Below are 16135 nucleotides of genomic sequence, written 5' to 3'. Positions count from 1 at the left end.
CTATTTCCCTTGGCAAAGTGGAAAGTCTTAAGGAATTGGATTGGTCCGGAGAGCCGGGGCGGGGGCTGGTAGAGACCTCAGACAGAATGAGGTTGGATGAGCTGAGTGGCAGCATCATTGTCTGAGCCAGAGCGAGGGTCTGAAATTGACACCATATGTGAGCAGAGGAGTAATTGCTCCAGGGGGGAGAAACGCAACATGTCAGAACATTTTAGTAACACCCAATTCATCCCGGGGTTATAAATAAAGCTGATGCTTGCGTAAAAACAAAAGTCGAAAAATGCTTGGACTAGATTACTTTTGTGACAGCATTTCCGGCAGAGGTGAACTTTATTAGAGAGACAACATGAATAAAGAGAAACACATAACAACTTTTTATGGGATGTTTTACATGATTTTATTTTTATTTTTTTGCAGTAAATAAAGTGCTTATAGGGCTCCAAGGAAAAGAGCCCAGATGTTAGAGAGTTGTGCAAAATTTAGGAGAAACAAGCTGTAAAAAGTGCGGCCATAAAGCAGCCTGTCAGTGCCACACATCTGGACAATACAGCTGTGTCTCCTAGTAGCTGTCGTCACCCAAAGAGAACTCAATAGCCTTATTTCACCCCAATTAGGCTGCATACCAATGGGATCAGCGTTATATTGCAAGGGGTGAGGAGCGACATTCGTGTGGCACCTCTATGTCAAGCACCTTTTATCTTTCATTCGAATTTTGTCACCAAGAAATAAAAGACTGCTAACATAACCCTTTCCGTGATTCTAAAACCCTATTTAATTTATAATGTCCTAATAAGTCAAAGTTTGACAGTTTTTACTATTGGTGATGCCAAACAATAGACTTTCTATTGAAAAGAAATGAGCCTAAGAAACTGCTGTGTCTGTTCTGGTGCAGTGGGCTCCAGCTTCTCTTCTCTGCCCCTTCTCAGGGGTCTGGGCATATAGCACCGCTTGGGAAGGGTTCTTCTTCATTTTCAGACAAAGCAAATTTATGTAGAGAAAAGGTGCCCACTCTCTGTGGCATTAGCGCCTGCTTTCCTAGACTGGGAACAAGGCGTCTTTGCAGGGAAATGAGCACTAATTACCAGGCAGAAACTGTTGCAGCAGGGCCCGGGTAGAGGAGCCTTTTCCTCACAGGCCTGTTTCTCCGCAGGTGTTAATGGCAGCGAAAGCAATCCTGGAGAATGGCGAGAAATTGACCTTACCGCTGATAGGAAAACTCTTGAAATTCCAGCTTCTCCACATTAAATCCAAGGACCAGCAGCGACGGGAAAATGAGAAGAAGGTACCATAAGGGCGTGTTTCCTAGCGAGCGCGCGGTGAAGGTGCGGCTGCCACCTCCTAGGTAGCCGAGTCAAGCGTCCCGGATCACCAGCCACTAAAAACAAGTCACCCTAGACAGAAATAGAACAATTTTAAGGGCTCACGGTGGAATTTAGTATAATCAGTATCAAAGAAGGGTACCTAGGAAGCTCAGAGAAGTACGTCCTAAGGGTGGGGGGGAGATAAGCCGGCAAAGTTAGGTCTATTTAAAATATTTTATATGATGTAAAACAGGAGTGTCTATTAAAATAATTGACTACCATCTGTACCTTCATCATAATCTGAGTTTTTGACCATCAATCCATCACGACTTAATGCCCATGTTATATGATTATTTTTTCACATGTAAATTTTTTATTTAATTTGCCTGTGAAAATTATTGTGTGCTTTCCAAAGCCAAAGCTTCATTTTTCTTCTGAAAAAAATTTTGAATACTGTAAGCAGAGTGATTCCAGGTTCAAATCCATTTGCTATTATTATTACCCAAAGAGATGTTTTTCCAGAGCAAAAAGAGGTTATTTTCTGTATCGTGCTAAAATATTTTTGAAAGCTGAATATTTGTTTGTGCATGTGTTTTGTGTAAATATATGTGTATATGAAATGAATTTAGATGTAACTTTTTTATGTCCCAAAGTGAAAATGGCAAATCAATTAATGGAAGAAGAAAGAGAAAAAAAACAAAACAAAACATATTCTCTTGGTAACTTCTTCACCTTCATGACTTCCCAATCCTGGTTACCTAATGAACTGTACTCTCAACAAGGAGATTATGAAAAAAAATTAGGTCACCTCTTAATTATTATGTAAGGCTTTGCACTTTTCAAAGCAGTTTTCTGTATAGCATCTTATTTTGGTGATATCTGTTGTCCCCAGGAAAATTCTTTTAATATGACCTCAGTTGATGGTATAGTTTTCCGTCTATTGGAGCTCTTTCCATTTTATACAGGAGATTTGTACCTTAAGGAAATACATAGAGAAGTTGAAACTTGGCAGAAGAAAAATTGGAAAACTGGTATAAAAATATATTTTCTTGCTTGTTTAAATTGCAGTGTCTTATGAGAATCTGAATTATAAAAAGTCGTGTGTGAAAATTCCTGTGACTTCTGATTGCTTTTTGCTTTCCCACAGCACTTACAAATGCTCCTACAGAGGTAAAGGGTGTCGACTACTTGTTTGCCATTGATTTAAAGTCAGTAATTGTTTGTAGTAGGAGTAAGTTTTAGATTTCAGTGAACAAATTTTAAGTAGCAATAACGAATGTTCTGGTTTCTCAGGCAAATATTTTGATGACTACCAGTGCCATAAAAATATTTCTGCATTGTTTTTTGCTCTGCATGTCTTTGAAATCTGAATTTGATAACATAATCTTAATAATATGAAAATAATCTTTAATCCATTTATTAATTCAAATGTTTTAAGAAATGAGGGCTTAGAGTTTTATTCATGTTTTAAAAGAGTAATCCGTGTAAATGAACACGTCAAGCAATAGAGAAAAACATCATATAATCCAATATGATGTCTTTATTAGACTGACTCTAAAACACCAACCACACATCTGAGTTGTGCTCAATGAACTGATGAAAGCTGAATGTTTCAGAACAAAAATCTCCAGGAAATGATCTCAGTAAAGATAAGATTAGGGAGTTGCTTGGATTATAATCTATGTTGCTTTCAGCCTAATAGACCAGTTGGAACTACCAATGTTAGTAATGTTTGTCATGGGCCAAAGAGACAGAAAGACCATTGCCCTGACTCAGGTTCACTCCCTGCCGCCCCATTTGGTTCACTAGGAGCACTCCTTGCGTGAAGAGCCAGGAATAAGCCCTGAGCACTGCTAGCTGTGGGGAAAAAAATAATGCTTGTCAGCAAGAGAATTTGGCAGACAGCAAACTATAAAAGTATATAAAACTGATTCCAAGCCAGCTATAGATTAGAAAATGAAAAAAAAAAAGGAAAAGATGACTCTTTCTTGAACCCATGAATATCAATTCTGATGTTCTTTTTTCCTGGTTTTGGGTCCACACCTGGTGGTACTCAGGCTTACTCCTGGCTCTGTGCTTAGAGATCACTGCTGGCAGTGCTCAGGGGAACATATGAGATGCTCAGGATTTAACCTGGGTCAGCTGCTCACAAGGCAAGTGTCCTACTCACTGTACTATTGCTCTGGCCCCTAAATTCTGAGATTTCTATAAATGGTGTAACTGACTGTCTCTTCAGCTTTTTAGCATCAGTCTATAATCTTATGCATATGTTAGTGTTGCTCACTGCTGTACAACTTAAAGAGTGATTTGTGTCTTCTGTGTTGAAGTTTTGGAATTAGGCGTGTTTTGATGAATACTTAAAATTATCCAGAGATAAACATCCACAAATCCCACTTATAGAAAATTCTAGGGAGAAGTGAACAAAAAAATAGCTAACTTAACTAGGGCTGAAAGTTAAAGCTTTGCCTGAAAAATAAATAGTGGAACTGGGAAGCTAGATCAAAGGGCTGGAGCCAGTTCTTAGCACACAGGAGCCCTGGGCTCAGTCCCTGACACCACATCATTTCCCAAGTGCTCCTGGAAATGCTCTGCGAGCACTGAGTGGAGAGTAGCCTCTGCCATCTCTTGGCATGGTCCAAAAGCCAAAAAAGGAAAAAAGCAAATAATATTGTTTCACTAGTCAAATTCAGCAAAAAAGCCATCATTCCAGATTCTATTAATTTGATTACTTATTCCACTTTGGGAAATTCTTAAGAATTTCTTTGATTTGTTCAAGAGGCAATTTTTTGGCTACTTTAAATTATTTTTTAAAATACAAGTGAAGTTATTTCTTAGAACAACAGTTTGTTTTGAAATCTGTGAATTACTATCAATTATGTTAGAATTATATGAACTATATTAGAATTATATGAAACATATTAATGCCTGTCTCTAATTGTAAATAAATTGTGCATATTTTAAAAGATTACCTATTTTAAAGTACCTTATTGTTTGCTTCTAACTATGTATATCATGAAGAAAATACTGTATTTCTATAACTATAATTCAGCACTTCAGAACTTCGGTATAAAACACTTTTGCAAATTAATTCCAAACTAGATTCTATCATATTCTAAAATTTGAAAAAATGTTTTGTTTAGAAATTTCCCTATACATGTATCAAACTTTTATTCTGCACTTGATGTTCTATCACTGCCAATTAAGTTAATTCCTTAACTTAAACATTTAGGGAAACAATATATGGGTTGTATATTTGTATTATATTTGTTATATTTTTAACATAAATTTTTCTGGTGTCTATCTGATCCATGTTTTTAAATCTAGTCAGCTGAATATTTTAGTTTATTTACAGTTTAACTTTAGCTTGTCTCTATACATTAATTATCAACTTATTTAAAATAAAAACATTGAATTTCAGTCAGAATGTATAAAATGTATTGAGAATTAAACTAAAAGAAAATATATCATAAAAAAGATGAAAATACATATAATACCAAAAAAGTTTTTTTTCTTTTTGGATCACACCTGGCGATGCACAGGGGCTACTCCTGGCTCTGCACTCAGGAATCACCCCTGGCAGTGCTCAGGGGACCATATGGGATGCTGGGAATTGAACCCGGGTCGGCTGCGTGCAAGGCAAATGCCCTACCCGCTGTGCTATTGTTCCAGCCCCAATACCAAAAAGTTAACCTTTTACACAAGCCAAGCTAAATTTAGACATCTATACCTTGAGTAAGTCTTAGCAAAGACCCAAATATCTTTTAACAGTGCTTTTCATTTTAATTTTTTAATTCAACTAGCCAGTCTGTATTTTCTCTGATATTTTTAGCATCCCTTTCACATTCGAGCAGTACAATTCTTTCTCTTTATGGCTTATATACTTAATACAAATTGCTTTATTTTCCAATGCACCGAAAGTAAAGAAAAAGAAGTTATACAGGAATGAACTACGGAGAGGTAGTACTAAGCAAGTTAATATTAAAAGTGCCTCAATTTGATAACTCATAATGAGGAAGAGACAAAAACACTCAGAGCCTGCTCCTGAAAAGAGAGGGAGAAAAATTAGGGTAGCCTTCCCAGACCTTCTCCACTCTCTCCAGATGAAACCCTGAAGCCCTGGAAGCCTGCCAATGCAACGCGCTTTGTGTGTGTTTTGTTTTAAAATGAAATGCCATAGGGGCATACCAGGAAATTATAGGCTGGTTAGTTTTGATTCAGTTGTGGTTAAGATCTTCAGAAACCACTGTAGGGAATCAAAGAGAGGAAGAGCAGGGACTTGGTTAGGAGAGGGACATGTGATTTCAGGAAAGAAGGAACTTGCCTCACTAATGGGACGGAATTCTGTGAGGCTGGATTATGGAAGCGAGGGTCCCGTGAACAAGACCACTGGATCTGCTCTGCGAGGTCCAGCAGTTCAGAGTGAATCATCAGCGGCTCCTTGGCTGGCTTGGCTGTAGGAGAGAACCCTGCTTTCTCAGTTGGGCTGCCTGCTTGTCCAGGGTGCTTTGCAGTTGCTTTACCGCCAATGACAATCACAGCATCTCTGTCTCTAAATGCATCATTGCACAGACTAATCCGTTTTAATCTGAGATCCTTATCACTATTCCAGTAGTCAGCTAGCAGAAGCTTTTGGTTGTTTGGTTCATTCGGTCCTTACTAATGGCTTTTCATAGCTAAGAGCAGGATGCTTCCTTGCTCTCCTGCCCCCGGCCCCACCACTAGATCCAGTGATGTATTTCATCTCATTAAGTAAAGGCCTTTTGGGAAATATCCCTTTACATGTGGCCTCACCCCCCACACTCACTCTTGCTGCATTGGTGAGAGGTGTGGTGAGGGAGGTCCCCGAGTGGTTCTCAGTGGACCAAGGGGCCCCAGCGCAACTCTTAGATGACTGGACTGCTTGAGTGCGAGGGCTGGAGGACCACCTGCTGCTCAGGGCCACACTCCTGCCATCCCCTCACCCGATTCCCTTTGTAAGGAAGAACGTTCTTGTTTCTCTTTTTGGAAAATGTAATTCCTAAGTTTCTCTTAGTACTGTGCTCTTTCCTTTGGATTATCGGTGATTGTTTTTTCCACTTTGTATTATAGTTATAGAAATTCTAATAAGACTGACATAGTAACTTACTGCCTCCTATATCCACCCAATTCATGTCTTCACTTCTCAGATGACCGTTTGTGCTTAAAAGTAGATTTCCATCGTTCTTTTTTTAATGGCATAATCATAGCAAATTTTGTGCCAGGTTTTTTTTTATTGAATCACAGTGATATACACATGTGCAAAATTGTTCATGGCTGGATTTTAGTCTGACACGCCATTTTGTTGGTAAAGATGCATACAGCACCTGTTCCGGACAAGGTCAGACCCGAACACCTGAAGAATCTGCCGCCAGTACTCATCAATGCACTGGCTCGACTCTTCACATGCTCCCTGTCTGAATGCAAGGTTCCGTCTCAGTGGAAAACCAGTAGAACCGTTCTGTTATACAAGAAGGGAGATATCCATGACATCAGCAACTATCGCCCAATCTGCCTGCTGTCTGTTGTCTACAAGTTGTTCACTTGTGTCATCCTGAATAGAATAGGCAGAACACTAGACGAAGAACAACCATGTGAGCAAGCCGGGTTCTGAAGGGGATTCAGCGTGATAAACCATATCCACACAGTGAACAAACTCATTGAAGTTCACGAGAGTTCAAGATGCCACTCTGTCTAACATTCATCGACTTAAAGAAGGCCTTTGATTCTGTTGAGACTAAAGCGGTCATTGAAGCCCTAGCCAAACAGGGCATTCAAACTCAGTATATCAAAATCCTCCGAGAGCTGTATTGTGGATTTACCACCAGGATCTCACCATTCTACAAGGAAGTGATCATTGATGTAAAGAGAGGGGTTCAGCAGGGTGATACCATTTCACTGAAACTCTTCAGTGCTACCCTCGAGAACATCATGCGATGACTGGAATGGGAAGGAATGGGAGTGAAGATAGACAGTCGACAATTACACCACCTCCACTTAGCTGATGACATCATTCTCATAACATCAAACATTAACCAAGCGGCACAAATGCTGGCTGACTTCGACCACGAGTATGGAAAGGTCGATTACAGCTGAATCTCAACAAGACGATGCTCATGAAAAATGAACTAGTCCCTGAAGCTCCATTTGCTCTCAATGGAAGGAACAACTCCGAATGCAGCAGCTATGTGTACCTGGGTCGAGAAATCAACATGAGGAATGACTTGGTGCCAGAACTGCACAGGAGGAAGAGAGCAGCATGGAATGCATTCAAGAGCGTCGAAGAGGTGGTTAAGAGAACAAAGAACCTCTGACTCCGGGCACATCTTTTCTATTCCACCGTTCTTCCTGCACTAACATATGCCTCAGAGACCTGGGCCCTATGCAAACAGGATGAGAACACTACTAGGGTATCCCAAAGAGGAATCGAAAGATCTATGCTAGTAGTATCACATCTCACTCAAGTGAGAGAGGGAATCTGGAGTTCTGACCTCCGTCGATGGTCAAGAATCAGGGATGCTGTCTCGTTTGCCAAGGCATCAAAAATTAGATGAGCCAGTCATGGAATGCGATTCAGAGATGACCGCTGGACTAGAGCTGTTACCGACTGGATTCCACGGGACATCAGAAGACCTCATGGCTGCCCACCAATGAGATGGTCAGATTTCTTCGTCAAACCCCTGAATGAACAACTTGAGGCTCTTCCTGTTCCTGGAGCAAGCAAATATCATTGGGCTGTAATAGCACATGACAGGGACAAATGGAGACTTTACTGGCACCTGCTCGAGCAAATCGAAGATCAACAAGATGACAAGTGATACAAGTGAATGTTCCAACCTGTCCCTTCACCAGTGTACTTTTCCACCACCAATGGTCCCAGTTTCCCTCCCACCGCCCACCCCATCACACTGCCTGACACTATGGCAGAACTCTCTCTCTCTCTCTCTTCCTCTCTCTCTCTTTCTCTCTCTCTCTTTTTCTCTTGCCCTACCCCCATTCTTTTTGGGCCTTACAGATAATGAAAGGTTATCAGGCATATCCCTTTACATGTGCCCTTCACCCCACACACACTCTTGTGGCAAGCTTCCAACCATTTACCAGTCCTCCTGGCTCCTGTTTACACTCACCATTTACCTTCACCTTGGATATTAGTCTGATACTCTACATATATATATACATATACATTATATATATAATATCCCATAAATGAATGCAGTCATTCTATACCCGTCTCTCTCCTGACTCATTTCACTCAACATGATACTCTCTATGTCAACCATTTATAAGCAAATTTCATGACTTCATTTTTTCTAACAGCTGCATAGTATTCTGTTGTGTAGATGTACCATAGTTTCTTTATCCAGTCATCTGTTCTTAGGCATTCGGGTTGTTTCCAGATTCTGGCTATTGTGAATAGTGCTGCAGTGAACATCAAAATGCAGATGATGTTTCTGCTGTGTGTTTTTGGGTCCCCAGGGCATATTCCCAGAAGTGTTATCGCTGAGTCAAATGGGAGCTCAACTTATAGTTTTTTGAGCAATGTTCATATTGCTTTCCAAAAAGGCTGGACAAGTTGGCATTCCCACCAACAATGAAGGAGAGTCTCTTTCTCCCCACATTCACACCAGCACTGATTGCTCTTGTTCTTTTGGATGTGTGCAAGTCTCTCTGATGTAAGATGATATCTCATTGTTGTTCTGGTTTGCATCTCACTGATGATTAGTGATGTAAAGCATTTTTATGTGCTGTTTGGCCAATTGAATTTTTTCTTTGAGCAAGTTTCTGTTCAATTCCTCTCCCCATTTTTGATGGGGTTAATTTTTTTTCTTGTAAAGTTTTTTCAGTGTCCTATATAACTTTGATATTAACCCTTTATCAGATAAGTATTGGATTAATAACTTTTTTCGATTCCATGGGCTGTCTTTGCATCTTATCTTTGTATCTTTCTAGGTGCAGAAGCTTCTTAGTTTCATATTAGTCCATTTGTTTATCTTTGCTTCCACTTGCTTGGTCAGTGGGTTTTATCTTTGAAGATGCCTTGAGCTGTAATGAATGGAAGATTTTGCCTATATTTTCTTCCATGTACCTTATGGACTCAAGTCTGATATTGAGTCTTTAATCCATTTTGATCAGACTTTTGTGCATGGCATTAGAAAAAGGTCTGAGTTCATCTTTTGACACATGGGTGCCCCTTTTTCCCAGCACCACTTGTTGAAGAGACTTTCCTTGCTCCACTTTATACTTCTTGCTCCCTTATTAAAGATTAAGTGTTCATATACTTGAGTGTCTGTGTCAGGATATTCAACTCTACTTCATTGGTCTGCAGGTCTGTTTTCGTTCCAATACCATGCTGTTTTAATTATTACCGCTTTGTATTACAGTTTGAAGTTGGGGAAGGTGGTACCTCCCATCTTCTTTCTCCCAAGGATTGTATTAGCTATTCATGGGGATTATTGTTCGATATTAATTTCAGGAGTGTTTGATCTACTTATTTGAAAAAAGTTATGGTTATCCTTATAAGGACCACATTGAATTTATATAATGCTTTGGGGAGTATTGCCATTTTTACAATGTTAATTATCCCAATACATGAGACGGGGATGTATCCCCATTACCTTGTGTCCTCTTTAATTTCTTAGAGTAGCATTTTAAAGTTTTCTGTATAGAGGTCCTTTACCTCCTTAGTTATGATAATTCTGAGGTACTTGATTTTCTGGGGAGCAATTGTGTATAGAATTGTTTTCTTAAATCTCTTTCTTCTCTTTCATTACTTGAATAAAGGAAAACCATGGGATTTTGGGTATTGATTTTGTACCTTGCCACTCTACTATATAAGTCTAGAAGCTTTATGGTAGAGTTTCTAGAAGCTTTACAGTAGAGTCTTTGCGATACTCTAAATACAGTATCTTTCATCTGCACATAGTGAGAGTTTAAGTTCATTCTTTCCTCTTTGGATCCCTTTGATATCTTTATCTTGCCTAACTGCTATGGCAAGTGCATCCAGTACTATATTGAATAGAAGTGGTGAGAGTGGGCAACCTTGTCTTGTCCCTGATCTTAGAGGGAAGGCTTTTAGTTTTTTCTCATTGAGGATAATGCTTGTCATGGGCTTGTGTTAAGTAGCTTTGACTTTATTGAGAAAAGTTTCTTCAATTCCCATTTTGTTGAGAGTTTTTTTTTTATCATGAACGAGTGCTGTACCTTGTCAAATGCTTTTTTCTACATCTATTGATATGATCATATGGTTTGTAATCTCTTCTTTTATTTATATGGTGTATTATGTTGATTGACTTGTGAATATTAAACCATCCTTGCATCGCTGGGATGAATCCTACTTAACCATGGTGTAAGAGCTTTTGGATGAATTGTTGAATTCTATTTGTTAGTATTTTGTTAAGGATCTTTGTATGTGTGTTCATCAGGGATATTGGCTTGTGGTTTTTTGTTTTTGTGGTGTCTCTGTCCGCTTTGGGTATCCAGGTGATATTTGCATCATAGAAACTCTTCAGGAGTGTTTCTCTTTCTTCAATTTCCTGGAAAAGTTTGAAGTGGATTGACAGTAGGTCCTCTTTAAAGGTTTGAAAGAATTTAGTAGAGAATCCATCTATTCCTGAACTTTTATTTTTGGTAAGACTTTTGATTACCATTTCAATTTCTTCAATGGTGATAGGTCTGTTCAGATATTCTAAATCTTCTTGATTCAGCCTAGGGAGTTTATAGCTGTCGAGAAATTTATTCATTTCTTCAAGGTTCTCTTGTTTCATGCCATAAAGATTTTCAAAGTCATCTCTGATAATATTTTGAATTTCTGTGTTGTGATGTTCTCCCTTTAACTTCTGTTTCAGTTTGTTAGAGTCCTTTCTCTCCCTCTTTCTTCGTGAGTCTTGCTAGGAGCTTATCAGTCTTATTTATTTTTTCAAAGAACCAGCTCTTGATTTCATTGACCTTTTGGATTGTTTTTTTTTTATTCCATCTTGTTAATTTCTGCTTAGAGTTTTATTGTTTCTTTCTTCCTGATTGATTTGGGCTCCTTTTATTGGTAATTTTCTAAGATCTTAAGCTGTAAAGTCAAATTACTTATGTGGGCATTTCTTCCTCCTTGATGGATGCTTGCAGACCATATGGGGTGCCAGGGAACAAAGCCAGATGGGCTGCATATAAGGTGAGCACCTCAAGCCCTGTACTATCTCTCTAGTACCCATATGTTTTTGTTATTTTGTCCTGACTTTTATCTTCAGAATATTGTGTATAATGCAATTAGTTGGGTCAGATGGTGGTTAAAAGATCACTGAGCAAAGCCATCTCTCCACAGGGAAACGCCATCTTGCACAGGATTACTGACAATAAGCCAAGAGGGTTGTGTTGCACAATTATTGAGACACACTGGGGAGGAGTACATACAGCGGCTAAGAACACTGTCTTTCGCATCTGAGAAGCTGGATACCAGTTCCACGGTTTAATAACCATTTGGTCTTGAGAAAGTTACTTAACTTGCCCACCCATAATTTCCCAACCTGCAAACTGGGAATACTCTGTACCTTATAAAGTTATGTGAAAGATCCATGATGTAACATGCATGAAGAGCTTGGAATAACACCAGTCAGGAATCTTAAAAAAATATTATCAACAGACAAAACTACAGTAATTTTATTGGAAAAGAGTACTCCATTTTAATATTTTAATAGGCCAGAGAGATATAAGTATTAAAGCACTTGCATGTGGCTGACCCAGTTTAATTCCCAGGACTGAATATGGTCACCTGACCAAAACTGAGAGTGACCCCTGAGCAAGAATAATCCCTAAGCACTACTGGGTATGGCCCCCAAACCAAATAATTGTGAATAAAATTAAAACAATTCTTTACATTTACCTGAACTCTATAAAACAAGTTCATTAGTTGATAGTATTTCAATTAAGAATGCAAATTTGTGCAATCGCTTTGGAAAACCAAAGCAATTATGCTTCCTTTAGAAGCTAAAGCTAGAGATATAAGAGAAACATATGATAAACAAATCTCTTTGGGCATAATATGGCAGTACCACTTTTGACTATCTCACTTGAAGAATAAGGGAATATTAATAGAAATTTAAATCTACCCTACTATTTGTTGCAGCATTATTTATGGCAGTAAAATATCCACTGCCCCAGATTTGTTACTGATTAATAAAAGTTTATCTCAGCCCTTAAGTTATGAGTAGATGATGTTAGAATGGGAACCTGCATGTAATATTACCTAAAGCTAAAAATAGCCAAAGTAGTTACTGTTAGTTAGAAAAAAAAATAAGTAAGTTTTCATTTATGATTTTGGAAAGAATCAACTTGCTGAATGCATGAATAATCTGGCGTACTCCCTCCACTCCCAAATCCCAAGACATTTATCCATGAGTGAAATGCTCCTACCCAAAATGTGAGAGAATAGAGAAGGCAAGGGAAGAAACTAGGAGAGAAAAGAAATAATCTTTTATCATTAGGGTTTGGTAGGACAGGACATTTCACCCTTGGACCAAAGTAAAGTTCTAGGAGTCAGTCCTTATCTAAAACCAGAAAGACAAAGGAATTTGCTGGTTCAGCTTGATTATGGACAGTAGTAAATATGAGGTCCAGACTGAACTTGTGGACAGTGGATAGACCACAGTTAGAGTTGGAGATGGGAAAGCAGAAGACTGTTCAAGGAATATGTTCAGAGATCCACCAAGGTTTATCTACCTAGATCTAGAGCCAAGAATTTCCATTCACTTCCATTCACTACCATCTAATTTCTCGGTAATAGGAAAATGCATTTGCAATTTCTCTTCCTGGGGAAGTCTCTACATAGTAACACTTCTTCAAGTTTGCCTACTAAAGATACAGCATCGTTAAATAGAAACTACAGTTGAACTTATGATGTAGAGTACACAATAACAATTTTGTAAAAATATGCATAAATATGTACCAAGATCTCTATATTCAACCTCTCCAGATGGTGGAGGCATTGTCCACCTAGGAATTTTTGTAAGATCTTTTTGTTATTTGCATTTTTAATTTTTTTCAATTTTTATTTGAAATTATTTAAAGATTTTGGGATTTATATTTTTTGTGTGTTTTGTGCATGGTTTATATTGTCTTTTCGGCTACATTTAGTGCTTTCAGGTATACTCCTGGCTCAGTGCTCAAGAGTTGCCACCCAGAAGTGCTTGGGAGACTGTGTGATGCCAAGGATTGAATCTGAAGCTTCTCAGCAATAAAGCTGTATATCTGGCTCTCTTAAGACTTTAAAAAATGCTTCTGTGAAAGTGATGGAAGTTAGTATTGATAATTTCAGTAAGGATGGAAATTCATTTTAAAGATGTTTTTCTCCAGACTATGGGTTTGACCTTACCAAAGGAGGGCAAAGACAAAATAAAAGTGGAGGGCAGAGGACACAGAGTTGGAAAGGTATCTGTGGGTAGAGGAGCTTTCTCATGACAGAAAGATGCATCCTGGAAGAACAAAATAGGGAGAACAAAGGACAGATAGATGTAGACAACAAGGTGGGAAGTCCCAGAGAAAGGGACTAAATGGAAAACCATAAAAATAGTGAATTTCGGCTTGGGGTCTAGTCAGCTTAGGTCTTTAACACATCTGTAACTCACTTTCTATTGTGGAAACAAAATTGCCCATTTTACAGGTGTCTTGTGAGAACAAATTAAAGCTGATGCTATCAGGAAAGTACATGTCATTCTACATAGCAAAGTCTCTGCTACTAGATTTCATCACTCATCTTGAAATTCTGGTAATCAGCCCTGATCTCTCTGAGATCCCAGGAAATATCGTGAGAGAAGGACTCTGGGAATCTCTTAACCTTGTAGAGGCCCTAACTTGCTACAGAGGCTGCAAAGGAACATGAGAGCTTTGTGACTATATAAGGAATTATTATGTAAAGAATACAATAACAATTATGTAAAATATGTACAAATATTATTTGAAAGAATGTACCAAGATTGCTTCGCTCATCCTCTCTGAATGGTGGAAGTTTTGTGATTTGGATGGAAGTTCTGTGGAGCTAAGGAACCCTTTAATTATCTTGTTGTGGAAAATAAACAGAAAAACCTTTTCTTTAATTTCTAAAGTAACCAGCACATTTTTTTAAATAATGGAAAAGATGAAAAATGCATAAATGAATAAATAATTTTCCAGGAAACTATTCAAATAATTTAGTTAAAATAGTTTTACTTCCTTGCAATCCTAAAAGTCATCCTGAGATTTGTGTAAAATTGCAATTGTGAACATTTCTGGCAGATTTTGTTGGCAAAGTGGGGACATAAACTCTGTGGCAAGGCTAGTTGTACAGCAAGGAGCTGTATAGATGTGTTTCACCTAAATGGACTTGCATAACTCCCAGCATGTTGACTGTTTGAAGGCCTCCAGGCAGATACTTGCCAGGGCCTCTGAACTAATGGCAATAGGGTAGGTGATTTGGATTCTGGTTCCTCTTAAGATATCAGTCTCAAGATTAGGGTAGTCCAACCATAGTTCTTCAACATGCTTGATCCTCATTCTTATAGATGACAAACATTAGCTTCTGTACAAGATTCTCTTGTCCCCATCTCTGTTGATAATTTTGCTTTATTTCTCACTTTTAAAACTAGAAACATTCTTCTCAGCATCAAGATATCTCTTCTTGTATACACATCCAGCTACCCTCCCACTCTTTGCTCCTCTTATTAAATTGAGGTACTGCATGACCGCTAATGCAGCCTCAAGTTATTCTCCCCCTCCATATCCTATAAGAACCATAAATTAGCCCCTTAGGTGGAATTTTCACTAGGGCATCCCGATCACCAAAAATACATTAGGCCAATAATTCATTAGCCCCACCTCCATTAATATTACACAACAGTAATCATGTGCGTGAAAGTCTAAACCACACAGGTCACAATGGTAAAGCAATGCAGAAGCCCACCAAGTTTAGTTAGTGAAGAAACTAGCCCAGAAGATCCAACCAGTAATGAAGCACTAGACAACCTCTCTGACAAGGAATGTAGAGGGAAGTTACAGAGGACGCATAGGGAGCTAAAAGAAACAATGGAAAGCATGGCCAATAAAATACAAGAGGATTTGAGAACAGAAATGTGCAAAATGCAAACAAAATACAAACAGAAATGACAGATCTTAAAAATCTGGTAGGTGAATTAAAAAAACTCAGTGGAAAGCCTCAGTAGCAGAGTAACAGCTGCTGAGGATAGAATCAGCAAGCTCCAAGATGAAGTGCAGAGAATCTCCAGACAACAGCAGAAAATGGAAAAGAGCCTCAAAATGAACCAACAGATGTCAAGAGAAAATTGAGATAAAGCTAAGAAGAATAAAATAAGAATCACTGGAGTCCCAGAGGGACAGAAAGAAAACCTTGATGAAGAAGAAACTGTCAACAACATAATTTCCAAGACATTCCCAGGCTGAAGAGCACATGCAACCAGATTCAGGAGGCCTGAAAGGTACCAGCTACAAGAAATCCAAATAAAAGTACTCCAAGGCACATCCTGATCAGAATGACAAAAACCTTAGACAGAGACAAAATTCTGAAAGCAGCAGATCAAAGAAAGAAATTGCCTTTAAAGGAGCGTCCTTCAGATTGACATCCGACTTATCTTTTTTTTTTTTAATTTTATTGAATCACCATGAGATAGTTACAAGCTTTCAATCACACAATGATCAAACACCCATTCCTTCCACCAATGTATCTGATGAAACCCTCAGGGCCCAAAGACAGTGGTAGGATATAGTAAAAAAAAAAAAAAAAACTCAATGAGATAAACGCCTCTTCAAAAATACTTTATCCAGCTAGACTCTCATTCATATCA

The 16135-nt window shown here is 38.5% G+C and overlaps 1 protein-coding gene across 1 annotated transcript in view; it reads left to right on the top strand.

Annotated features, from left to right (window-relative positions):
- Positions 1-16135, top strand: part of SPAG17 (sperm associated antigen 17) — a 317179-nt gene that overhangs the window by 94636 nt on the left and 206408 nt on the right. The window contains exon 4 of the mRNA XM_055132151.1: positions 1151-1282. Within this exon, the coding sequence (XP_054988126.1) occupies positions 1151-1282 (132 nt within the window). The remainder of the gene's footprint in view (positions 1-1150; positions 1283-16135) is intronic.

Source organism: Sorex araneus, chromosome 3 (genome assembly GCF_027595985.1).
Source record: "Sorex araneus isolate mSorAra2 chromosome 3, mSorAra2.pri, whole genome shotgun sequence".
In the NCBI taxonomy this organism is placed as follows: Eukaryota; Metazoa; Chordata; class Mammalia; order Eulipotyphla; family Soricidae; genus Sorex; species Sorex araneus.
This window is presented reverse-complemented; position numbering and strand designations above follow the sequence as displayed.